The 26,591-nt window shown below is 39.7% G+C and overlaps 1 protein-coding gene across 2 annotated transcripts in view; it reads right to left on the reverse strand.

Annotated features, from left to right (window-relative positions):
- Positions 1 to 26,591, reverse strand: part of RALA (v-ral simian leukemia viral oncogene homolog A (ras related)) — an 84,614-nt gene that overhangs the window by 13,364 nt on the left and 44,659 nt on the right. For both annotated transcript variants that reach the window (XM_011944502.1, XM_011944503.1), the window contains 2 exons: positions 8,230 to 8,380; positions 4,441 to 4,649 (listed from right to left, as the gene is read on the reverse strand). In XM_011944502.1, the coding sequence (XP_011799892.1) occupies positions 4,441 to 4,649; positions 8,230 to 8,343 (323 nt within the window). In that variant the 5' untranslated portion in view covers positions 8,344 to 8,380. The remainder of the gene's footprint in view (positions 1 to 4,440; positions 4,650 to 8,229; positions 8,381 to 26,591) is intronic.

Here is a 26,591-nt window from a genome sequence, read left to right on the forward strand (position 1 = left end):
CCCGTCTCGGCCTCCCAAAGTGCTGGGATTACAGGCTTGAGCCACCGTGCCCGGCCTCTGTGCTTCTTAGACAATGTTTCCTAAATACCACCAGCACACTACTACCACTAACATTTTACTCAGTGTTCACAGTGTGCCAAACACTGCTTTCAGGACTTAACATGTTTTCTCATTTAATCCTTACCTAAACCTATGAAGTTAGTATCATTATTATTCTTGTCCTACAGATGAGGAAACTGATACACAGAGAAATTATGTTAACTTGCTCAGAGTCACACTTAAGTAGAACCAGGTCTGAGAAATCCAACTCCAGAGCACACAATGAACTTGTACATGAGATACCACAAGAATACAAGGGCAGATCTCCTGGATTTTAACTCTATACTATTCCTGACTGCACGACCTGGGGCAAGCCACTTAACCTCTCTGCATTTCAGTTTCTTCATTTATAAATTTGGATGTCACTTTTTTAAAAAAAGCCAAATTTAAGACATCACTGGTTCTCAATCTTATTTTATGGACTCTAAGAAAAACTGCTGGCAATTATAACTGTATGATGCCATAACATAAGACATAGCCCTGAGAGCTGTTAAAATGTACATCTTATAATCTATGAAATCCAGCAGTATCTACCTCAGAGCGTTGTTTGAGAAACTAATTTATATATGTGAATGCATAGAACAGTCTGGCTCCCGGTAAGTGTTGCATGAGTATGAGGTAGTGCTACTACTATTACTACTTCATTCACTTGATTACTCATGATGTAGCAAACATTCTAACACATTCAACACTCAAAGGAAGTTTTTTGGACCTGAACTCTCAGTTCTTCTAATGTGAATAGACTATAGGCTGCACAGACTATGGGTCACAGAGAAAGTAAACTCCATTCTTTACTGATTTGTATTTGTCTTAGAAAACAAAATGCCAAATAAGCACGGTATCTGGGTGATGCAGGCTAAGATGTACAGCACTACATGGTGCTATGACGCTTCCTACCACTCACATGATTTCTTGCAAAAACCATGTCAACTTTCACCATGATTACTATTAAATATATTCAGTACTTGTGAAGAGGATTTTGGCCAATCACAATCTTTTTCTAGGGCATGCTGTGACTTTCTTAACCAGTTTCCTTTGTGAATGAGGACCTGAATGCTGTTCTTCTTTTTTTTTTTTTTTTTTTTAAATTATACTTTAAGTTCTAGGGTACATGTGTACAACATGCAGGTTTGTTACATAGGGATACATGTGCCATGTTGGTTTGCTGCACCCATCAACTCATCATTTACATTAGATATTTCTCCCAATGCTATCCCTCCCCCAGACCCCCACCCCAAGACAGGCCCCAGTGTGTGATGTTCCCCACCCTGTGTCCAAGTGTTCTCATTGTTCAGTTCCCACCTATAAGTGAAAACATGCGGTGTTTGGTTTTCTGTCCTTGTGATAGTTTGCTCAGAATGATGGTTTCCAGCTTCATCCATGTCCCTGCAAAGGACATGAACTCATTCTTTTTTATAGCTGCATAGTATTCCATGGTGTGTATGTGCCACATTTTCTTAATCTAGTCTTCATTGATGGACATTTGGGTTGGTTCCAAGTCTTTGCTATTGTGAGCAGTGCTGCAATAAACATACATGTGCATGTGTTTTCATAGTAGCATGATTTATAATCCTTTGGGTATATATCCAGCAATGGGATCACTGGGTTAAATGGTATTTCTAGTTCTAGATCCTTGAGAAATCGTCACACTGTCTTCCACAATGGTTAAACTAATTTACACTCCCACCAACAGTGTAAAAGCATCCCTATTTTTCCACATCCTCTCCAGCATCTGTTGTTTCCTGACTTTTTAATGATCGCCACTGAATGAAGTTGTTAACAACAAGTAACCTGCCACTCAGTCTCACCACTTGGAAGGTGAGACTGACTCAGGTGTTTGTAACTCTAGCACCTCTGGTTATATGTGTGTATATATAGTCATTAATTTATTTCTTAATAAATACCTACTAAGCTACTCTGAGTCAGGCGCTGCAGGGAAACCAATACTGAAAAACTATAGTGTGACTGATGCTGGCAGAAACAAGGCTGTAGAAAACCTGGACCTACTGGGTTCCGAGGTGAGAAGATGTTATTTTTTTTTTTAGAGTTAATAGATTGGTTTTATTAGCAACTTTCCTGGATGCCAGAGAAAGGTAGTTCTATAGTATAAACTTCATAAACATTTTGCTTAATACAATACTCCCTTTAAATACAGTTTTAGAGGCTATTACAGCATTTCAGAATAGGGAAGTACAATCTGGTCCAACTTCATTTTGACATAGGAAAGTAAAAACCAAAAGGTAAGGGTTTTTGAATCAAAACAAATGTTTACTAAACATGTACTTACTATAGATTATATGCTAGCAACTATGTCATATATAGGTACTGTGGATACTGAGACAGGCAAGGAATGGGTGTTAAGCGTGATCACTGGAGTTGTAGCAAGGACATTGCATATACAGACAAGGAAGTAATGGATTTTGTGGATCATAGAGATGACCAGGAAGGCCAAAGGGAGGAGCTGATATTTATGCTACTCTTACAGTGTAGACCACATGGAGTGCCTACTGTAACCATTCAGACGTTTTCAAAAAAGCCTTTCATATTGTTGGTGAGTCACTAGGGTCATTTTTATTTATGGCAGGGGCACTGGAGGTATGCCATAAGAGTAATGAATCATCCTTATTTTCTGTAATAGTAATAGCCCAAGATTCTTGGCATGAAAATACCTTACTCTCCTGAGATATCACTTTGACTTTGGTGACTATGGTGATTAACATTTATTCCATTACTTAGAACACGACTTGCTACATTATGAGCACTCAAATATCTGCTGAATGAATAAGCACTGGCATTTATATAACTTTCAACATGCCTCCCAATTACAAGTTACCAGGGTCTGCCACCCTTTGCATGTCATCATATATGAAATTCCTTCCTCATAGAAACCAACAAACTTTTTTTTTTTTTTTTTGAGACGGAGTCTCGCTTTGTCACCCAGGCTGGAGTGCTGTGGCCGGATCTCAGCTCACTGCAAGCTCCACCTCCCGGGTTTACGCCATTCTCCTGCCTCAGCCTCAAGGGTAGCTGGGACTACAGGCGCCGCCACCTCGCCCGGCTAGTTTTTTGTAGTTTTTAGTAGAGACGGGGTTTCACCATGTTAGCCAGGATGGTCTCGATCTCCTGACCTCGTGATCCGCCCATCTCAGCCTCCCAAAGTGCTGGGATTACAGGCTTGAGCCACCGCGCCCGGCCTAACAAACTTTATTTTATAAATAAATCTATACTTCAAAGTTTCTCAATTACCTACTTTTTGCAAAGAATACTCTATTAGAATAAGTTCTTGAGATTTTCAAGTGTGCATTAAAAAGGAATGCTTTGTATAAGCCTTGGTTTAGTTTTTTGCTCAACCACCTGAAATGCCCTTTCCTTATGTGTGAAAATCCTTCTTTTCTTCAAACTTATCTATTTCATGAAGGTTTCCCAGCTTCTTTCCCCTCCCAGATCTTCTGTACTAACCACTGCCCATGTTTTCTACTTTGTCACTAACTTGCTCTTGGTTAAATGCCTTATATATTCATCTAGGCTGTGTGAATCTTGAAAATAGTGGGTACATTACATGCTTCTTTTCTGTCCTCCATATCAAGTAGACACTTAACACAGAAATAAAAATACGTATCACTTAATTAAAGAACACTTGATTTATGCATGTAGTATTTGCAAGACCACACAAGAACTCTATGCCAAATTTCTCTTATAGAGGAGTACCTCTTTCCCCTTCACCAAAACCACCTCCTCTAAAACCAAATGGGTTCCAGATTTTGATGAAACAATAAATATTAAAAATATTATATAACAATCTAGTGTGCCCACCTACAGAGATATTATTTCTATTCAAAAATTCATTCATTCTGAAGGTTCCCATGTAATAAGAAAAACAAACAAAATCAGTCTGTGCTATTAGGGCATCTATATTTTGAGGAGGATGGCAATGTGCCTGCTGAGCATTACATAGGTGCTGAGAAACCATGACTAACAGAGAAAGATGTAACACCTGGGTAAGCTCCACTATGTGCTCCAAGTATGAACTGTTACGGCAGTAGTAGTTTACACTAAAGAGAAATACTTCAGTAACTCATAGAGACTCTGGGTAACTGAAGCTGTCACAAGATCAAACTCTAATACAGGTGACACTGGAATAGCTGTAAGACTATGCAAAGTATCCTAACGTGTATACATAACACAGTAGAGAGAGTCATTTACTAATATCAAAAAGGGAATAAACACAATTAGAGATGGAGTAAAAGACTAACAAGTTAGAACCTCTAGTTGTCTACTTGTGTGTGGGGAAGGAATTGTTGTATAGTATGTCACAAGCAACAACATTACTCTAGGACATACCTGAAGTCAGCTGTAGCTGCAAAGGATTCCATTTCTGTAATAGAGAAAACACAGAGGAACCCCTCCCCGCTTCGGAAGTAGTTGTCTCTAATTGCAGCGTAGTCCTCCTGCCCAGCTGTATCTAAGATATCGATCTGTACTTCCTCCCCATCTAGCACTACCTTCTTCCGATAGCTGTCTGCTTTGGTAGGCTCATAGTCCTCCACAAACTAGAAAAGATAAAAACACACCAATTTTTTAATTGTTATTTTTACGTTTCAAAACTTCTCATTTTGAAATAATTATAAATTCATGTGAAGCTGCCAAAATAGTACAAGGGTTCTGTATACCCTTTGCCCAGATTCCTCCAATGGTAAAAACTACATTAATTTTAATTTTAGACAATCTGTTGGTTTCCTCAATTGCAAAAAGAGAGGGCTGAATTATTACCTCTAGGCTTTTTACAGCTTGAAAACAGCTTTTCTTCCTTAAAACACAATACCTGCAAAAACTATTACACATATATTTTACCAAATTTATAAGAATATTTTTTCTATGTGACTCTGAATATAAATTTTCATGCTAGAATTGTGGAAATAACTTAAAAGTCAACATTTTGGTAAGCACTGAAAGTATCATTAAATCCTTTCTTTTTCTAAAATAAGCCAAGTCAATAAAGTGATTTATACTATTCAATAGAAAGTCAAACCTTAAACTTTATGAGACTTCTTCCTAAACTTTTGATTTTTTTAAATAGTACAATTAAACAACTTTACATTCCCACTCCTATCGACAGCCCCATAAATCTCACTTTAATATACCCTGATAAACCAGTATGTAGGTAGGTAGGCAGACAGATGATAAGTATGTGTGTATGTACGTAGACAAGGCCTTACTATGTTGCCCAGGCTGGTCTTGAACTCCTGGGCTCAAAGAGTCCTACTGCCTCGGTCTCCTAAAGTGTTGGGATCACAGGTGTAAGCCACCATGCCTGGCCTATCTTTTGATATCATTGTTAGCACATGTTCATTTATACACAGATATTTGTGGGTTTTTTATTAGCTCCTGTAAATATTTTCGTTATCTGATATGTTTTTATTTATTTGCTATGACTATATCCTATCATTAGAATTTAACCCCTCAGAGCAGGGACCTTGCATATGTTACTCATCATTGTATCTCTAAAGCCTACAACAGTGCCTGGTACACGATAGATACTCAATAAATAATTATTTAAAAAATGGACACAGTGTATTTGTAACTGTAAAAGTTAAATAACATTTCACCACATTTACATGCTGTTAATGTGCTTAGTCATTCATTAAAAGTTAGGCGTGTGGGCTGGGTGTGGCGGTGCATGCCTGTACTGCCAGCTGTCAGGGAGGCTGAGGTGAGTGGATCACTTGAGCCCAGAAGTTCAAGACCAGACTGGGCAACATGGCAAAACCCTGTGATATGGTTTGGCTCTGTGTCCCCACCCAAATCTCATGTTGAACTGTAATTCCCAATGTTGGGGGAGGGACCAGGTGGGAGGTGACTGGATCATGGGGGCAGATTTCCCTCATGCTGTTCTCATGATAGTGAGTTCTCATGAGATCTGATGGTTTTTGAAGTGTGCACATCTCTCTCTCTCGCTCGCTCTCTCCACCCCTACCCCCACTCCAACATGTGAGGATGTACTTGCTTTCCCTTCACGCTCTGCCACAATTGTAGGTTTCCTGAAGCCTCCTAGTCATGCTTCCTGTTAAGCCTGCAGAACTGTGAGTCAATTAAACCTTTTTTCTTCATAAATTACCCCAGTGTCAGGTAGTTCTTTATAGTAATGTGAGAACAGATGGATACACCCCGTCTCTACAAAAAAATACAACAATTAGCTGACATAGTGGCATGTGCCTGTAGTCTCAACTACTTGGAAGGCTGAAATGGGAGGATTGTTTGAGCCTGGAAGGCGGAGGTTGCAGTGAGCTGAGACTGCACCACCGCAAGGGCAACAGACATTACCTTAAAAAAAAAAAAAGAAAGGTTAGGCATGTGAATATTCTCACTTTTGGCTTCCTTATTGTCAAGAGGAGACCGATTTAAGGATTAGTCTGAGAGAAGACTAGCTCTTAAATAAACAGTATGAAAAACAGAATTGAACAAATAGACCAGTAATTTCATTTAAAGTACCATTTCAATCCTCTCTCCATAAACATTTTTTAAAAAGAGACAGGGGTTTTGTTCTGTTGTCTAGGCTGGAGTGCAGTGGTATAGTCATTGCTCACTGTGACCTCCAATGCAAATGATCCTCCTGCCTTAGTCTCCTAAGTAGCTAGGAAAACAGGCATGCAGCACCACGCCCAACTAATTTTTTAATTTTTTCATAGAGACAGAGTCTCACTTTGTTGGCAGCTGGTTCAAGCTCCTAGGCTCAAGTGATTCTCCTGCCTACGCCTTCCCTAAACTTTTTAATTCACTCACTAACAAGCGTGGCAACTGATAGATTTAAGGGTTTTATGTATGTGTGTAAAAAGAATGGTGGGACACAGGCAATAGAAAAAGACATGGGGGGTTGGGTGCACTGGCTCACACCTGTAATCCCAGCTCTGGGAGCCCAAGGTGGGAGGATTACGCTGGGCAACAGAGTGAGACCCTGGTCTCGATTTAAAAAAATAAAAGGTAAAAAAAAGAGATAAAGACATGGGGTGGGAAAAAGTCTGTAGAGGTATTTTTAGTCAAAAGACTAGGTTTAATACTTTGTTGCTCATCACAGGTCACTTTTCTTGGGCAAGTTGGGTAACTCTCTGAGGTTCTGTTTTCACATCTGTAAAATGGGGATACCACTATCTCCCACACAAGATTGTTACGAGGACTAAGTTCTCTGCAACCATAAAACTCAGCTTTTATTGGGAGAAAACGGAAGTGAGGATAAATGCTCACATTGGATTACCAACTCTTAAGTCATCATTAAGACTTGATAACAGTCCTCCAGGGAAAGACAACATTGCTGTATAGAGGCTACACTTTAACTCAGGGATGATGAAGTCTGATAATGAATACAGGCATACAAATCTGTAACCTGTGTAGTAATTATAAATTTTAGTGACACGGCCTGTTGAATGATGAGGGTAGTACCATGCCAAACATGCAATAATGACTTTTTCATCAAGTTTATTAAAAGACTTTTTTTTTTTTTTGGAGACGGAGTCTTGCTCTGTCGCCCAGGCTGGAGTGCAGTGGCGTGATCTCGGCTCACTGCAAGCTCCGCCTCCCAGGTTCATGCCATTCTCCTGCCTCAGCCTCCCAAGCAGCTGGGACTACAGGTGCCTGCCACGGCGACCGGCTACTTTTTTGTATTTTTAGTAGAGATGGGGTTTCACCGTGTTAGCCTGGACGGTCTCAATCTCCTGACCTCATGATCCACCCGTCTTGGCCTCCCAAAGTGCTGGGATTACAGGCATGAGCCACCGCGCCTGGCCTAAAAGATACTTTATATATGTTAACCTATTAAGTACTATACCCACCACTTCCATTAATTAAAGGTAGGAATCTCCAATAAAACCTAAAAACAAAAAAGCTACAGTTAGATTACTAACAATAGAGGCACTGTTTTTAGTTTAGTTTTGTGTTTAAAGCATGAGGATTGTAAGGACCGTAAGTTCCTGATTTGTAAAATCAAGTCATGTACAGATGGCTCTAAACACAAAAATGAAAAAAAATTATTAATAGTTTCAAGGATTCAAAGAATCCATACAAAATAGTACCAAAACTAAGCTACGGAAATATTCTCTGAAAGCCTAAACTTTGATCCATTATAAAATTAACACTTACCTCATCATACATGAACTGTAGAGTCAGAGCTGACTTGCCCACGCCACCACTGCCCACCATGATGACTTTGTGTAAGGCCAAAGAATTCTGACCCTTGGGCTTATTTGCGGCCATCTTGTGTCTCAGTTTTCACCAAAGGATTAAGAAGAATCTAAGAAGAAAGAAAGAATAAGTAATGCTCAGTACATTCTTCTTCAGAATTCCAGTGTAAGAGATTATGTCCTTAGAGGTCAATATACTACTTTTCAATCTGTAGTGATTTTAAACAGATGGTAAATGAAATATGCTCACTTAGGGGAAGAACCATTAACCATTTATCAGAGAATACCATGGCAATAAATCAAGCCTATGACTCAAGGGCATTTCTCTTAAAATAGTTGGGTTTTGGTAATGAGCTATGATCACATGTGAAAATTTTCTAGTATAACTGCATGCTGACAATAATGGGGTATCAGCTGCACTGCAGTATGTCCACACAGACATGAAAGCAGGCTACAGGATCTCTGTTTTCATACTAATTTACACTGGCAATAATTAAAGAGATGTTTCTTCCTTTTTTTTTTTTTTTTGAGATGGAGTCTTGCTCTGTCACTCAGGCTGGAGTGCAGTGGCGTGATCTTGGCTTACTGCAGCCTCCACCTCCCAGGTTCAAGCGATTCTTGTGCCTCAGCCTCCTGAGTAGCGCACCACCATGCTTGGCTAGCTTTTGCATTTTAGTAGAGACAGGGTTTCGCCATGTTGGCTAGGCTGGTCTCAAACTCCTGGCCTCAAATGATCCGCCTGCCTTGGCCTCACAAAGTGTTGGGATTACAGGCGTGAGCCACCACGCCCCCAACCAAGATGTTTCTCTTGAGTAAGAAACAAGTGACCAAAAAAAAGACTGCTAATGTGTTTATTATATCATGCCTCACATTAAGGACCTCATTGAAATGTTTACTTACTGCTATTTTATAGAAGAAGACATCCCATCCCAACAACTTGGTAGTAGAATTATAAACAGAATCCAACACTGTATACCCCAACTAACAGATTACCGGAACATTTGTTTCTTGGGATGGATGGCCAATCTAACAATGCTTGGATCTAGCATGCCTTCACTTTTCTCAGAGCATGCATTGTTTAATACATTTTTACACTCAGTGTGGAGAGGCCAGGTTTTTACAGAAGTTGTAGTGGTGATGTGCACTAATGGCATCCAGTTACCTTTGGCCATGCTTACTTGGCCTTAGAAAGAATCCTGTGAGGCCACAACAAACACTCTGAATGTGTGTGGAGATCCAAGCAAAGAGACTTTTTGTTATTAGGGGGTTGCACCCTTTGTCCTCAGCAACTCTTTGACTTGTTTTGGACACAAACAACTTTCTAAGTTGCAGCTCCCAGAACCATGCCCCTCCTGTTTACCTTTCTATCTTGGGCCAATCCTTCCTAGCTCAGCTGCATCAGACCCACAGTGGTCTCCTTCTGTTCTTCACTCTTCTATGCCTCTTAGCCTTTGCATGCAGCTTCCTTTGTCTGGTATATTCTTATTCTATCTGGCTAACTCCTCTTGGTTTTTGGGTATCAGCCTTACCTGAAACTCTCAACCTAAATTAGGTTCTTCTCTGCTCTGTGCTCTCAGATAGCATCTGCTACTTTTCCTTCATAACCCTTATCACAAGTTGAAATTGCCTGAATATGTATTAGGTTGGCATGAAAGTAATTGCAGTTTTGGCCATTACTTTCAATGGCAAAATCGCAATTACTTTTGCACCAACTTAATAGTATAAGTATTTCTCTAGTATACCAGAAACAGTGAGTTCAGGGCCATGTCCATTTGGGTTAATAGTCTGTTTAATGTAACTAACATGGCTGGCAAAATCAGCCACTTAGTGCAAAAGTGTTGAACGAATGAATGAATACACAAATGTTTGCAGTCTGACTTAACCCTGAGGAATACTTTAGGCCAAGCTTGTCTAACCTGCAGCCCATGGGCCACATGCAGCCCTTTGAATGCCCAACACAAATTTGAAAACTTTCTTAAAACATTATGCAACTTTTCTTTTTTTTTTTTTTGCTCATCAGCTATCGTTAGTGTATTTGATGTCTGGTCCAAGACAATTCTTCTTCCAATGTGGCCCAGGGAAGCCAAAAGATTGGACCTCTGCTTTTAGGCTGTACTGGTGTAAAGTAGCTCTTCATACTAGAGGTTCAATCACAAGCAGGGGTCAGGACAATCTGCCATGGGTCTGTGCCTCACATACAGGATGTACAGGGCACCCAAGAGCTGGGCACGGCTTCAGGTCCCAACCATAAATCATTTCCATATGCCTGTTTCCCCAATACAGAAAAGTATTAATAATCATCTGCCATAATCCTCTTGTCCATTTAACAATATGAACAAGCTAACATACCTTCTTGGAGACTGCTTTCAATCTACACTTAACGTAACTGAGATCACGTATACATAAATGCATTTCTTTCATCCTGTTCTTATCATTGTATCAAAAGCATTTTAGCAGAATCAGTTTGAACTGTTAAGTGTATGTGGCAAAAAACTTACACTTACAGGCTAAGAGTTCACTTTTATTCAACAAACACGAATTCAGCCGTTCTTTGACTTGGGTATGGAGAACATGACCATCTGATTGTGAGTGCTTATCATTGCTCAAAAACAATGAAAATTACAGTACACTGTAGGTAACTAAAAGTCTGAAAGATACCAAATCTAAGCCAGTTTATGAAGCATGCTGTTGCTGGTGTTCCTAAACACGTCAGGAAGTGACTTCTTTATTATGATTCTTACTTGCTGGCAGTTATAATCATGTCACAGCTAATATATCTATTGTTTTATTTTTAAAACAGTTCATATCACATGAGCTCAGGGCATTACCATATCAATTAATACTCTAAGAGTTGTGTGTGTGTATGTGCTCAAAAGAAAACACTTAGCAGTCACTACAATTGGGTTAAAACACTTTTCCTTCTAGAACAATTTAAAATACAATCTGTGACTCAGAAAAGGCAGAGATTTCCAAGGACGTTTTTCCAAAGTGCAAACATTTCCTAATAACTATGAGCTGCACACTCCAGACTATTAGGGGGCTATCCAGCCGGGCGCGGTGGCTCAAGCCTGTAATCCCAGTACTTTGGGAGGCTGAGACGGACGGATCACGAGGTCAGGAGATCGAGACCATCCTGGCTGACATGGTGAAACCCCGTCTCTACTAAAAAATACAAAAAAACTAGCCGGGCGAGGTGGCGGGTGCCTGTAGTCCCAGCTACTCGGGAGGCTGAGGCAGGAGAATGGCGTGAACCCGGGAGGCGGAGCTTGCAGTGAGCTGAGATCGCGCCACTGCACTCCAGCCTGAGCGACAGAGCGAGACTCCATCTCAAAAAAAAAAAAGAGGCTATCCAGGAAAAGCAGCTCCTGCCAAGGAAAAACTACTCAACCCCCATTTTAAAAGACTTGGAACTCCACCACTTAATTCCCAAGCCCTGGTCAAGATGTTGTTTTGAATGATAAACAAGCCAAAGATCCTGCCTATGTGGAACTTAAGACAAACACATACACAAATAAGCAAATAACATTAGTGCAAAGTGCAATGAAAAAAAAATAAGGCAGCAATGGGGGGAGGAGCTACTTTAACCAGATGGTCAAGGATGACTCCTCTGAAGAGGTGGCATTTGAGCTGAGACCTGAATGTTTTGAAGAAACTAGTCAGCTCTGAGGGGAGAGCATTCCAGACACAGGGAATAACAAGTACAAAGAACTTAGAAGGGGGTGGGAGTGGGGAGCCTGTTCTAGGGACCAGAAGAAGGCCAAAGTAGATGAAGCCTAGTGTCAGTCTGTTTCTTGTTGCTATAACAGAATTATCTGAGACTGGGTAATTTATTTTTTAAAAAGAAATTTATTTCTTACAGTTCTGAAGGCTGGGAATCTCAAGAGTATGGTGGCAACATCTACATGGCTTCTGGTGGAAGACATCACATGGCAAATGGGCAAGTTTGCTGCCTCTTATAAAGCCACCAGTCCCATCATGGGGGCCCTGCCCTGATGATCTTATTTAATCCTAATTACCTCCCAAAGCCTCACTGCTAATCAACATATGAATTTGGGGATTAAATTTCCAACACATGGCCAGATGCAGTGGCTCATGCCTATAATCCCAGCACTTTGGGAGGCCAAGGCGAGTGGATTAGTTGAGGTCAGGAGACCAGCCGGCAACACAGTGAAACCCCGTCTCTACTAAAAATACAAAAAAAGTAGTGGGGCGTGGTGGCAGGTGCCTGTAAACCTAGCTACACGGGAGGCTGGGACAGGAGAATCACTTGAACCCAGGAGGTGGAGGTTGCAGTGAGCCAAGATGCAGCCTGGGCAACAGAGTGAGACTCTGTCTTAGAAAGAAAAAAAAATTTCCAACACATGAAATTTGCAGGACACATTTAAACCACAGCATTTAGTGAATGACTGGAGAGTAAGAGGAGGTAAAATTGACAGGTAGGCAGAGAGTGAATCACAAAAAGCCTTGAAGGCCCTGGAAGTGTTTGGATTTTACTAGAACTGCAATGGGAAGCCTCTGGAGTTTTTAAGAAGGATAGTAGCAAAATTTGGGTTTTTAAAAAGATTACCCTGGTTGGTGTGTAGAGAATGGACAGTGGAAGTGGCAAGAGTTGAAAGTATAGGAGGCTATCCCATTAATCTATGCAAGAGAGGATAGAGGCTTGGGGTACAGCAGCAGTAACGGTATTACTAGTTCCCGTGTAACTACTAATACCTCCTATACTGGGTTAACGAACATTTACTGACCACTCGCTAAGTGTGAGGCACTGTTCTGAGCACTCTGCACATACTAATTCAGCTGAGTACTACATTTCAGATATTTACAATCCTAGGTGGTATGTACTATTTTAACTTCATTTAACAGATGAGGAATCTGGGTCACAGATGTCGACTTGCTCAAGACTAAGCCAGAATTCAAACTGAGGCAACATGGCTCTCCTAACCACTATGTTATTTGGGATACATTTTGAAGAAACAGTTGACAGGACTTCCTGATTGATTGGATGGGAGAAAATAAAACTAACCTTTAGGTTTTTGTCCCAAATATCTGAATGCTAGGCACCTCTATCTAAGATGGAGAATCAAGAAGGAATAGGTCTGGGAAAGAAATCCCAAGCTCTGCTTGCACATTAGACATTTCAACTAGAGTTGAACAAGAAAAACTGAATGTTTTAGTCTGGAGTTCAGGGATGAGAGTAGAGATGGAAAAAAAAATTGCATGTCAGTTTACAGATGATATTTAAAGTCACAAGACTGAATGAGCTTTCTTAGGGACAAGAGGAAGACAGATACGAGAAAGTGGCAAAGGAAAGAGCCCTGAAACAACTCAATAGGCTAGTTCAGCAGGAGATCTAGTGATCGCACAGTCACTGAGGCTGGCTGACTTAAATCCTGCTGACAGACTGAGGTGAGATATGAGGAGAGACAAAAAGAGAGCTAATTCTGTGCAAGATAAGATGGAGGTTGTTGGTAATTTTGGGAAGAGTCATTTCACCAGTTGAGGTAGAATGGGGTGGACAGTGCATGCCTGTAATCCCAGCTACTTGGGAGACTGAGGCATGAGAATCGCTTGAACCCGGGAGTTGGAGGCTGCAGTGAGCCAAGACCCAAGATTGCACCACTGCACGCCGGCCTGAGCTAGACCGACTCTGTCTGAAAAAAAAAAAGGAATAGAGTGGGTTTGGGTGGAAGAGAAACAGAAGGTAGAGAATTGGATTTTTACTCTCAAGATGAATGGAGAAATGCAATCATAAGGGGAAAGTGTTGTTAGGAAAAGGGCTTTTTGTTTGGCTGCTTTAAAAGTATTATTAAGGGATGTGTGCATGACAATCACCCAAGACAGGCATAAATTAATGATCTAGAAGGCAGGGTGAACTCTAGGAGCAAAGTCCTGGAGTGAACCAGAAGAATTAGGACCTGGAACATAACAGGAGCAGGGACATCTCTTCCTTCATAACGGGAGGTGAGGCAATGCAAAGAATAGGGGTATAGGTGCCGGCTGTAGGTAGATATATTTGACTGTATCTGTATTTCTTCAATGAAATACAACCACAGATAATTTTGTGAGGGAGTCAGAATTCAAAAGCAAGCCTGTCTAGATAGATCAATAGAACAGAATATACACACTAGATTCAAACACATACTGTAGTGCAGTGTGTAATAAGTGGTGGCACTTCAAATGGGGGTGGGGGAAGACGGAGAATAATTCAACAGGTAGTGTTTGGACAACTGTTGAGCCAACTGGAAAAAAATAAAAGTTGGATCTATTCTCATACCAATATAAAGCCTAAGTGGATCAAAGATTTAAGTGACAAAATGAAATCACAAAGGCACAAGGAAAAAAACATGAAAGAATTGAATTGTTTGATAATCTTTTTTTTTATCTTTTTTTTTTTTTTTTGAGACAGTCTCGCTCTGTCACCCAGGCTGGATTGCAGTGGTGCACTCTAGGCTCACTGCAAACTCTGCCTCCTGGGTTCATGTGATTCTACTGCCTTAGCCTTCCGAGTAGCTGGGATTACAGGCATGTGTCACCATGCCTAGCTAGTGTGTGTGTGTGTGTGTGTATATATATATATATATATATATATTTTTTTTTTTTTTTTTTTGAGACAGAGTTTCACTCTTGTTGCCCTGGCTGGAGTGCAACCCCTGGTTCAAGCAATTCTCCTGCCTAAGCCTTCCGAGTAGCTGGGACTACAGGTGCATGCCACCACATCCAGCTAATTTTGTATTTTTAGTAGAGATGGGGTTTCTCCACGTTTGTCAGGCTGGTCTTAAACTCCCGACCTCAGGTGATCTGCCTGCCTTGGCCTCCCAAAGTGTTGGGACTACAGGCACGAGTCACAGTGCCTGGCCTGTTTCATAACCTTAAGTGGGGAAGGTCTAAAGTATTACATAAAACCCAAGTCATAAGTTTGAAAAATTTTACTACTGAAAAAATTTCTGGCCAGGTGCGGTGGCTCACGCCTGTAATCCCAGCACTTTGGGAAGCCGAGGTGGGTGATCATGAGGTCAAGAGTTCGAGACCAGCCTTGACAACATAGTGAAACCCCATCTCTACTAAATATATAAATATAGCCAGGCATGGTGGCGCATGGCTGTAGTCCCAGATACTCAGGAGGCTGAGGCAGGAAACTCGCTTAAAATTGGGAGGCGGAGGTTGTAGTGAGCCGAGACTGCACCACTGCACTCCAGCCTAGGCAACAGAGGGAGAGTCCATCTAAAAAAAAATTCTGCATGGCAAAATCTTCTAAAAGCGAAGTGAAAAGATAAAACTGTGGAAAACATCTGCAATTCATTTTACAGATAAGAGATGATTTCTCTATATAAAAAACTATACCCCACTTCTCACTACTGCACTTGACTAGTCTTTAAAGAAGTTACCATAAATAAAATAAAAAACTGTAGGAAATTGGGCAAAAAATATGAGTAGTCACAGAAAAGGATATACAAATGACTCTAAGTATACTTGACCTCACTGATAAATAATACGAATAAAACTACATTGGGATAACGTTTTATCCATCAAATTAATAACTGTATGTTTGCAAGGGCTAGCAAACCACAGCCCCCTGGAATTGTTTTCGTACGGCTATAAGTTAAGAAGGGTTTTTATGTTTTTGAAGGGTTGTAATTAAAATCAAACCAAACCAAAAAGAATATGCAACAGAGAATGTGGCTTGCAAGCCTAAAATATTTTCTGTCGGCCCTTTACAGAAAAATTTATCTATCCCTGGTGTAGAGAAATAGGCATATTCAATGATTGCTGGTGGAACTGTAAATCTGATACACAGAATAATATGCAACCACAAAAAATGAGGAAGCTCTTTATGCACTGAAATAGAAGGAACTCCAACACAGAGTTAAAATGAAAAAAAAAAAAAAAAAAAGATGCAGAACAACACATCCCGTATGCTATGCATTGCCTAAAAACATTAAAACAAAAAAGGAACATTCAGGATTTGCCTGTTCATATATTTGGAAGGATATTTTTTTAAACGGTAACACAAGTTTGTCTGTGAAAATGGAAACTAAGTCACTACAGAAGTGAGAGAGTATAACATTTTGTACATTTGATTTTTGTATCATGTAAATGTATAACTTATTTTAAAAATATAATTAAAACTGGTCATAAATCAACGAAGCCCAGGTATTTATTGTACTCGGCAAAACTGCAATTAACTATGTTCTTGGTACCTTATATAAACTAGAAATAAGAGGTGTGAGCTTGAATTTTAATTAAAATACAACTTACCCACATGTACACGCCTTTGTATTTTTCCACTTCAAATGTGCAGGGACCCTTGAATTTCGAATTGTGTGACTTATTTGGCTCCTCAATTATTTTCTGTTTCTCACTGTTCAACTTTTTAAAGTGATGTCCTAGAATAATACTATAGAAACTATTTGGAGTGATGGGTGGGCTTCAAGTTTTCAAGTTCACTGTTTTTCTCTGCTTCATTCAGAAACTAGACACCTACACCATGTTCATATGAGCTACTTAAGTTACTTCCTTTCTTCTTTCCTCCATTTTTCCTTCTCTCCAAAAATACACCCAGGGCCTACCTTATTACATAAGGCACTGTGCTAAGTGCTGGAGCTATGGAATCCTGCCCTTGTATGTTTAGTTAACAGGTCCCACAATGTATTAGTTTCCTGTTGCTGCTGCAGCAAATTACCACAAAATTAGTGGCTTAAAACAACACACATTTATTCTGTTACAGTACTGGATGCCAGAAGCCCAAATGAATCTTAAAGGGCTAAAAAGAAGATGTCAACAGAGTTGGTTCCTTGAGGGGGCTTCAGGGGAGAATGTGCTCCTTGCCGCTTTCACTTCTATAGCCTGGGGCATTCCTTGGCCCCTGGCCGCCATCACAGAAGCACCGCTCTGCTTCTGTGGCCATACTGCCTTCTCCTCTACTAGTCAATCTCAAACCTCCCTTTACTTCCCTTTTATAAGACACTTGTGATTCCTTTGGCCCATCCAGATGATCCAGAATAATCTCCTCACCTCAAAATCCTTAATTATGCTGGCAAAATTCCTTTTTGTCACATAGGGCAACATTCACAGGCTCTAGGAGTTAGGACATGGATATTTTGTGGGGCCATTACTCAGCCTACTGCTTACCACACACAGGGAAGTGGGGTCAAGGAGCTTCGGACCACAAATCTTCAATGCAGACTCTAAACTCTCTATTTTAAACTTTAAAAATTTTTCTAAAAAACAATCAACTCGGGTTTTTCAATACTTACTAAGGAATACTCTACCAAGTAAGGTGTCAAATACCCTACGCCTGCCAAAACAAAAACCCCAATGATCTTTGTATGCCCAGAATTCATTATTATCTTCTTTAGACTTTTGATAGAGAAGCTCATTACAGGATAAGCATCACTAATCCAAAAATCCAAAATGTGAAATGCTCCCAAATTCAACACTTTTTTAGTGATGACATGACCCTTGAAGGAAACGCTCATAGGAGCATTTGGGATTTTTGGATTAGGGATGCTGAACCGGTTAAGTATAATGCAGATATTCTAAAAGCTGAAAAAAATCCAAAATCCCAAACACTTCTGATCCCAAGCATTTCGGATCAAGGATACACAACCTGTTTTAGGCTTCAGTCTAATAATAGTATTGGCTGGTAAAAGTTGTGAGAGTCCTTTTTAATAAAGAGATTCAAGAAAGCATTTCCCTTGCCTCTGATCTGAATGGTGCATTAAAGACTTATGATTGGCCAGGCGCAGTGGCTCACGCCTGTAATCCCAGTACTTTGGGAGGCCGAAACGGGTGGATCACAAGGTCAGGAGATCAAGACCATCCTGGCTAACACGGTGAAATCCCGTCTCTACTAAAAATACAAAAAATTAGCTGGGTATAGTGGCGGGTGCCTGTAGTCCCAGCTACTCGGGAGGCTTAGGCAGGAGAATGGTGTGAACCCGGAAGGCGGAGCTTGCAATGAGCTGAGATCAGGCCACTGCACTCCAGCCTGGGCAACAGAGCGAGACTGTCTCAAAAACAAAAACAAAAACAAAGACTTATGATCATTAAAGTTCTGCCCCTATCAAATCATTACAAATCACAAGGAGGTACAGGCCATATTACTGAATGGAAAGTATTTCATATAAACAACTCACACATGATACTCCCTATCTGCATTAAGAATGTTTGCTCAATTAAAAAAACACAGGTAATATAAAATGAACAATTTCAGAAGAGGTAGAATATACATGACCAAGAAAAGGAGATACACAGTTTTTTTTTTTAAATTTCCTGGACATGGTCTCACTCTGTTGCCCAGGCTAGGGTGCAATGGTACCATCACAGCTCACTGCAGCCTTGACCTGCCGGGCTTCAATGACCCTCCCATCTCAGCCACCTGAGTAACTAGGACTACAGGCACGCGCCACCGCCACCACTCTCAGCTAATTTTAAAAATATTTTGTAGAGACAGGGTCTGTGTTGTCCAGGCTGGTCTTGAACGCCTGGGCTCAAGCGATCCTCTCGCCTAGGCCTCCGTGTTAGGATTACTCACTGAGCCACTGCACCAGGCCCACAAGTATATTTTCCCAACTGACAGAAGAATAAGTATCACCAACACAGGTTGAGCATCTCTAACCTGAAGATGGGACATGCTCCAAAATCTGAAACTTTCTGAGCATTGACATGATGCCACAAGTAGAAAATTCCACACCTGACCTCATGTGACCTCATGTGGGTTGCAGTCAAAACACAAGTGCACAATACAGTTTATTCAGCATCCCCAAGACCCTCCTAGCCCTCTTCGGCTGCAATGTATCTTTTCTGCACATGCCCAGATTCTCTCATGCAAGCATTCCCACAAAAGGTAGCAAAATGGTTCCATGTATACAAACTTTGTTTCACACACATAATTATTAAAAATTGGCTCACGCCTGTAATCACAGCACTTTGGGAGACCAAGGCAGCCAGAGCACCTGAGGTAAGGAGTTCGAGACTAGCCTGGCCAAAATGGTGAAACCCTGTTTCTACTGAAAATACAACAAAATCAGTGGGGCATGGTAGTGTGCACCTGTAATCCCAGCTATGCAGGAGACTGAGGCAGGAGAATCGCTTGAACCCAGGAGGTGGAGGTTGCAGTGAGCTGAGATCATACCACTGTACTCCAGCCTGGGAAACAGAGGGAGACTCTGACTCAAAAAAAAAAAAAAAAATTGTATAAAATTACCTTCAGGCTGCTATATGTATAAACTGTATATACATAAATGCATTTCATGTTTAGATTTGGGTCCCATCCCCAAGATATCTCAATATGCATTTGCAAATATTCCAAAATCCAAAAAAATCTTGCAACACTTCTGGTCCCAAGCTTTTAGGATAAAGGATACTCAATCTGTACTATTTAACGTCTCAGAGCACAGGGAAAGCTTCCAAATTCTTTTTAGCAAGCTAGCCTAACAGTGATGCAAAGTACTGACAGAAATAGAATAAAGACAGAATAGAATGATTGGACTATCACATGAATATGGGGCAAAAAATTCTAAGTAAAAAATGTTAACAGATAGAATCTAGCACATTAAAAGAATAAACCAAAGTGACCAGGTGTGATTCAAACCAGATACAAGAATGGCTTAGAATTTTAGTAAGTCATAATTTCTGATATTAATAGGTGAAAAAAAAATCATATCTCTACAGGTTCTAGAATATTTGATAAAATTGCTCATAAAAAAAGTAGAAATAGATTAGTGTTCACTTAATCACATAGGAACTGACGGTCTTAAAACCCAAATCAGGCCCAGTGCAGCAGCTCTAACCTGTAATCCCAGTGCTTTAGGAGGCTAAGGTAGGAGGATGGCTTGAGCCCAGGAGTTTGAGGTTACAGTGAGATATGATTTTGTCACTGCATTACAGCCTGGGCTACATAGTGAGATCCCTATGTCTTTTTTTTTTTTTTTTTTGCAATGTATGCCTGTTGAATTTTTCGTAGAGACGAGTTCTCACTATTTTGCCTGGGCTGGTCTTGAACTGCTGAGCTCAAGCAATCCACCTGCCTCGGCCTCCCAAAGGGCTGGGATTACAGGTTTGAGCCACTGGGTCTGGCCAACCCTTTTAAGGGAGACCCTGTCTCTTAAAAATCATTTTTAATGACAAAATTAAAGCACTTCCATTAACATCAGGAGTAAGATAAGGGTGGCCGCTGCATCACTCTTACTTGGCACTGTTCTGGAAGTGGTCCCATATTAGAAAAGGAAAGAAAGAGGCATATGATCATTATTAACTGATAATATGATTTCATACCTAGAAAGACCAAAGGAATCAACTGCAAAATTACTACAAATAAGAGATTTCAAAGGGTAAATGGTTATATAAGCAATATAACATCTACAATTAAATTTCTTCTCAAATAACAGAATATATAATGAAAGACCCAATTTACAACCTCACTCACAAAGAGTATATAACTAAGAATAAAACTACCACTATCTGTGTAAGATATACATGAAGACGGTTTAATAATAATACTTAAGTAACGTAAGGGATGACTTGAATAAATAAAGACAACCTGTTCCTGGGACATAAAGAGTGTACTCTGGTAAAGGTACAAAACCCTGACAGTAAAAAAAAAGACCACTAATTATGAAAATTAAAAATATCTTCATGATTAAAAAAAACCTAGTACATTAAAACACAAAATACCTGACTCAGAAGTCATCTGACCTGTCTCCTCAAGTTTTCTTCACCATAAAATTTGTGAAGATAATTTCTCTCTCTCTCTCTCTTTTTTTTCTTTTTTGAGACAGAGTCTTGCTCTGTCGCCCAGGCTGGAGTGCAGTGGTGCGATCTCGGCTCACTGCAGCCTCCGTCTCTCAAGCTTAAGCAATCCTTCCACCTTGGCCTCCTGAGTAGCTGGCATGCACCACCACACTCAGCTAATTTTTGTATTTTTAGTAGAGAAAGGGTATTGCTGTATGTTGAAAACTGACTTGAACTTTTTCAGGGAAGGCTGATTTACATACAATAAAATTCACCCTGTTAAGTGTATAGTTCAATGAGTTTTGATAAATGTATATAGTCATGTAACCACCATCACAATCAAGGTACAAAACATTTCCATTACCCCAAAAAGTTTCCTCTTGCCCCTTTGCAGATAATCTTCACCATCACCCTGGCAGCCACTGACAGGATTTCAAGCCTTACTGTTCTGCCTTTGGATCATAATGTATGTAGCTTTTAATGCCTGGCTTCTTTTAGACAAGGCTTTTGAGACACACAAATATTGTTGCATGTACCAGTGCATGCACCTTTTTTTTTTTTTTTTACGACTGAATAGTATTCCATTGTCTGGATGTATCATGATTCATTTATGTTGTTTCCATTTTTAAAAATTTTATAAGTAGAGCTGTCATGAACTTTTGTGTACAGGTCTACACGTTTTCATTATTCTTGGGTAAACAACAGGTGCAGAACTGGTAGGTTGTATAGTGTGTGTTTAAATGTTTTCCAAAGTGGCTGTACCTTTTTGCATTTCCACTAACAACATATGAGATTTCCAGTTGCTTTCACATCCTGGAACTGTCCCAGGCTTTTAATTTTAGGCAGTCTAGTGAATGTGTAGTGATATTTCATTATAGTTTTAATTTGCATTTTCCTAATAACTAATCATGTTGAGCTCTTTTCATGTAGTTACTTGCCATCCATATGACTCTAGTGTTCAAATCTTTTGTCCATTAAAAATTTTTTTTTGTCTTTTAAGTGAGTTTTAAGAGTTCTTTATATATTCTGAATTAAATCCTTTCCAGAGATGTATTTTGAAAATATTTTCTTCCAGTTTGTGGCTTATCTTTTCATTTTCTTGACATATTTTTTGATGAGTATTTTTCTTTACGCTTTTGGTGTCTCAAAAATGTTTGACAAATTTTAAGTGGCAAAGTAACTACGTTTTGAATATTTATAAATAAAGCCTTATTATTTAGTTAATAATTTATTATAAAGAGATGGAAGGAAGTCCAGTCAAAAAAATGACATTAGTTATAACTGACACCCTAAACAGTTAAACCCTCCATTTTAAATATGCAATCAAGCTCCCTAGGAACAACATTCAAAGAAAATTCCTGAGGCATTTTTCTACTTTTGAAACATAACAACTCAGTATTTTCATGTTACTCTAACTGTACTAAATAAGGAGAACACAAAATAATAACAAAGACTGAACTAAGAAAAGTAATATTCTGTTTTAAGGGTACAGTAGTTGATGGCTTAAAGATGGTTTAACATTTTTGCCTTGTCTGCAAAATAAAATTTACTTATAAGACTTGCCAGACATATTGTCAGACATCAAAGCACAGAATCTTAACATTAACATCATGAAGGGTCAAGTTTTATCTTCCTGGGTTTCAGCTCATTTGTAACACTAAGGTTAACATTAATAAAACAACATATGTAAGATATCTAATATGCATAAATACGTATTCAATAAAGGGTAACAAATATTCAGGCATCTTTTTAGAAGACCACAACTTTATATGCCACATATACTCAGTCCGCAGTCAGTGCAAAATCATTACCAGCAGCACAAAGGTAAAGCACTTACCACAGTTAAAACTTACAAAAAATTTCTAAAACACATGAGAAAGTGATGGATGAGACTTGAGACAAAGCATTAGCAAATCAAGTGAACCTTGGTGTGACAGTAAGAACGCAAGCTATAAAACGTAAAAGGGCCAAAGAGGGACTTTATAAACCAAGTCTTTAGATTTTTATCCTCAGAGCAATGGAGAACCACCAGGAGTTTTAAAAAATGAGACACTGGGACTCAGAAGGCAGGAACAACAGGTGGAAGGCTACAGGTCAATGATGACTTGAGTTAGGACTAGGGAGGTGGGATGGATGGATCTAAAAGATACTTAGAAAAAAAGAGTCAAATGAACTAGATTAGATGTGAGTGGTAAAGGAAAGTGAGAATTTAAGCCAAAATAACAAAATTCCTAGCTTCAGTGACTATGGTCAGGAAAACAAGGGGAACAAGCAGCTTCTGTGGGACCAAGTGGGAGTAGGAGGGGAGAGAAGAGTTAGTGCAAGGAAATGATGGAAATCAATATTGATCTATTAAAAGATCAAAGTATTTAACAGGAAAAATCTGAGAGTAGCCTAAGAATAAGCAGTTTTCTTACCCCAGCCCCAGTGGTTTTGCTATCAGATTATGACCTGAATGTTTTCAGCAATATTGAGAAATAAGTAACAGGGTAGAACCTGAAAGGTGGAAAAGGAAATAAAAGACTCATAAACTGCTATTTATATTTTAATATTTGTTTTTAAACCCCTGTGTTTTCAAAATAAGATTATGTAGTTTAGAAAATAATAATTAATTGCAAAGATATATGTGTGCTTCCATACTCCTATGCTAATTCTGGAAGGATACATCGCCTTCTGAATTTTGATCCATGTCAATGTATTACATATTTGGAAATTAAATACATAGATGTTTTTATTTACTGATTTAACAGCTTACAAAATTGAATAAAGAAATAATGTTCAGCTGAGCACAGTGGCACACACCTGTAATACCAGCATTTTGGAAGGCTGAGGTGGGAGGATCGCTTGAGACCAGGAGTTTTGAGACCAGCCTGGGCAACACAGTGAGACTTTGTCTCTACAAAAAAATAATAAAAATTAGCTGGATGTGGTGGCACACACCTGTAGTCCTAGCTACCCAGGAGGCTGAGGTGGGAGGCTCACTTAAGCTGAGGAATTTGAGGCTGCAGTGAGCTAAGATTGCACAACTGTACTTTGGCCTGGGCAAGACAGCAAGACCCTGTCTCTACAAAAATAATAACAATGCAGGCTTAGACGCTTAATAGATCTAATTTTTAAAAGTATAATTTATGTAATTTATACCTGCTTTAGGTTCTATGTATGAGCTACTACAAATTAAGCATATATATAGCCTGGTAGTTTGAGTTTCTCTTATTGATTTACTTATGAACTTGATACTGTCTATGAGACCTTTGTTAATTTTAAAAAATACAGCCAGAAAAAATAACTTAATTAACCATGCCTGAATGATCCAGTTTAAAAATGAGTAGGGCACTTGCTTAACTGATTAAGACTTACATCAAACCATGTATTGGAATAGTGACAGAAAGTTTACTAGCAGGTTTTTGTTTTTCTTTTTGTTAAGAGACAGAATTTCGGTCTGTCACCCAGGCTGGAGTGCAGTGGTGCTATCATACCTTACTACAGCCCTGAACTCCCGGGCTCAAGTAATCCTCCTGCCTCAGCCTCCTGAGTAGTTGGGACTACAGGCACGTCTGGTTAATTTTTTTCTATTTTCTTTGTACAGATAGGGTCTCGCTATGTTGCCCAGGCTGGTCCTGAACTCCTGGCCTCAAGTGAACTTCTCACCTTGGCTTCCCAAAGTGCTGATATTATAGGCATAAGCCACCGTGCCTGGGCCCACAAATGAAATATTTTAAAAGAAAAATCTAAGCATAGCCTCTGGTTTACATGAAGACATCTGTGAAATCCTACTCTTTAATACACGTTTCATCAGTAAGTTGGCTCTCTCTTTGTATAGCTGCTTCTCTGATCTTTTGGTATTATTCTGGATTTCCTTTTCCTTTTTCCTATGCCTATATTCTGCACCAACATATGTTTATTGAGTCAGGTACTATGCTAGGCATTGGGAGAGGGTGGGGGATAGGTTCATAGATGAGCAAGTCAAGATCCTTGACTTCAAAGATCTTAAAATCAAGTACAGAGATGGAGCAAGAGGGGGAGGGAAAGAATGTATTAAATTCTTATACATCACTTTGCCTTTTGCATTCCTAACCACTTACGTCACACTTGTATTTTTACTTTATTAATTAATTATTTTTTTTTTAGACAGAGTCTTGCTCTGTCACTAGGCTGAAGTACAGTGGTGCGATCTCGGCTCACTGCAACCTCCGCCTCCAAGGTTCAAGAAATTCTCCTGCCTCAGCCTCCCGAGTAGCTGGGACTATAGGCGGCCCAGATAATTTTTGTATTTTTAGTAGAGATGGGGTTTCACCGTGTCGGCCTGGATGGTCTCAATCTCTTGACCTCATGATCTGCCCGCCTTGGCCTCCCAAAGTGCTAGGATTACAGGCGTTAGCCACTGCGCCCGGCCTTTCCTTTCCTTTTTTTTTTTTTTGAGATGGAATTTCGCTCTCGTTGCTCAGGCTGGAGTGCAATGGTGCGATCTCGGCTCACCGCAATCTCTGCCTCTTGGGTTCAAGCAATTCTCCTGCCTCAGCCTCCCGAGTAGCTGGGATTACAGGCATGCGCCACCATGCCCAGTTAATTTTTGTATTTTTAGTAGAGACAGGGTTTCTCCACGTTGGTCAAGCTGGTCTCAAACTCCTGACCTCAGGTGATCCGCCCACCTCAGGCTCCCAAAGCACTGGGGTTACAGGCATGAGTCACTGCACCCAGCCTTATGTTGTTTTACTGACTTCATAGCTGTAATTTTTAATGGCTATGTAACATATCATCCTGTGGACACAAAGCAATTTACTTACCATATACCATAATATAAGAGCTGTTTTCAATTCTTCAAAATTATAAAGGATGACCATCTATTTCTACATTTAAAGTACTTTCCATGAGACAGAATCTATGAAATGGAAAATTAACAAACTGACTGTTTAAGGTTTATCACGCACATTGTCCAACTGCTTTCTTAAAGTGCTGTATTCTAGCACATGTAACTATGCTAGTATTGTTAGCATCCCTACTGGCATTGAGTATTCTTTTAAAAAACCTGCTACTTGTATACTGTGAAAAATATCTCATTGTTATTTCTAATTACATCTCTGATTTCTTAAAGAGGGTGAATATTTTTTCTATGTAGTATTTATTTTGTGAATTGCTAGTTCTTATCCTTTACTCATCTGGTAATAATATCTTGTATCACATTTTGTGTAATTTCATGTCACCACTGGCTAGACTTTCTTTTACCTTGCTCTCCCAGTCCACTATAGTAAGTTTCCTCTGTTGTTGGGTAGATCTGTTTCTCACAACAGATCAGGAAAAGGCTTTAAATTCATGGGGTATTTTAAAGTTTCACTTTAGGTTCATGGGCAAGAAACAGGTTGACAAAGTGGCTCCTTCTCCAAATATCAAAAAAAGAGAGTTTACCCTGGGTTGTTAACATGTTCATTAGAACTCCTAATCCTCCCAGGCTGTGAGTTCAAAAAGAAATGTTTTTCGAAGTAGATTTCCAAAATTAGTATGGAACAGATGTTGCTGCAATCTTTGTATGGGCTGGGTGTGTGGGCAGGATATCAAGCTAGCTTTTCATGTATATTCCTTTAATTAATAGCA

Source organism: Colobus angolensis, unplaced genomic scaffold (assembly GCF_000951035.1).
Source record: "Colobus angolensis palliatus isolate OR3802 unplaced genomic scaffold, Cang.pa_1.0 Scaffold232, whole genome shotgun sequence".
Taxonomy (NCBI): domain Eukaryota; kingdom Metazoa; phylum Chordata; class Mammalia; order Primates; family Cercopithecidae; genus Colobus; species Colobus angolensis.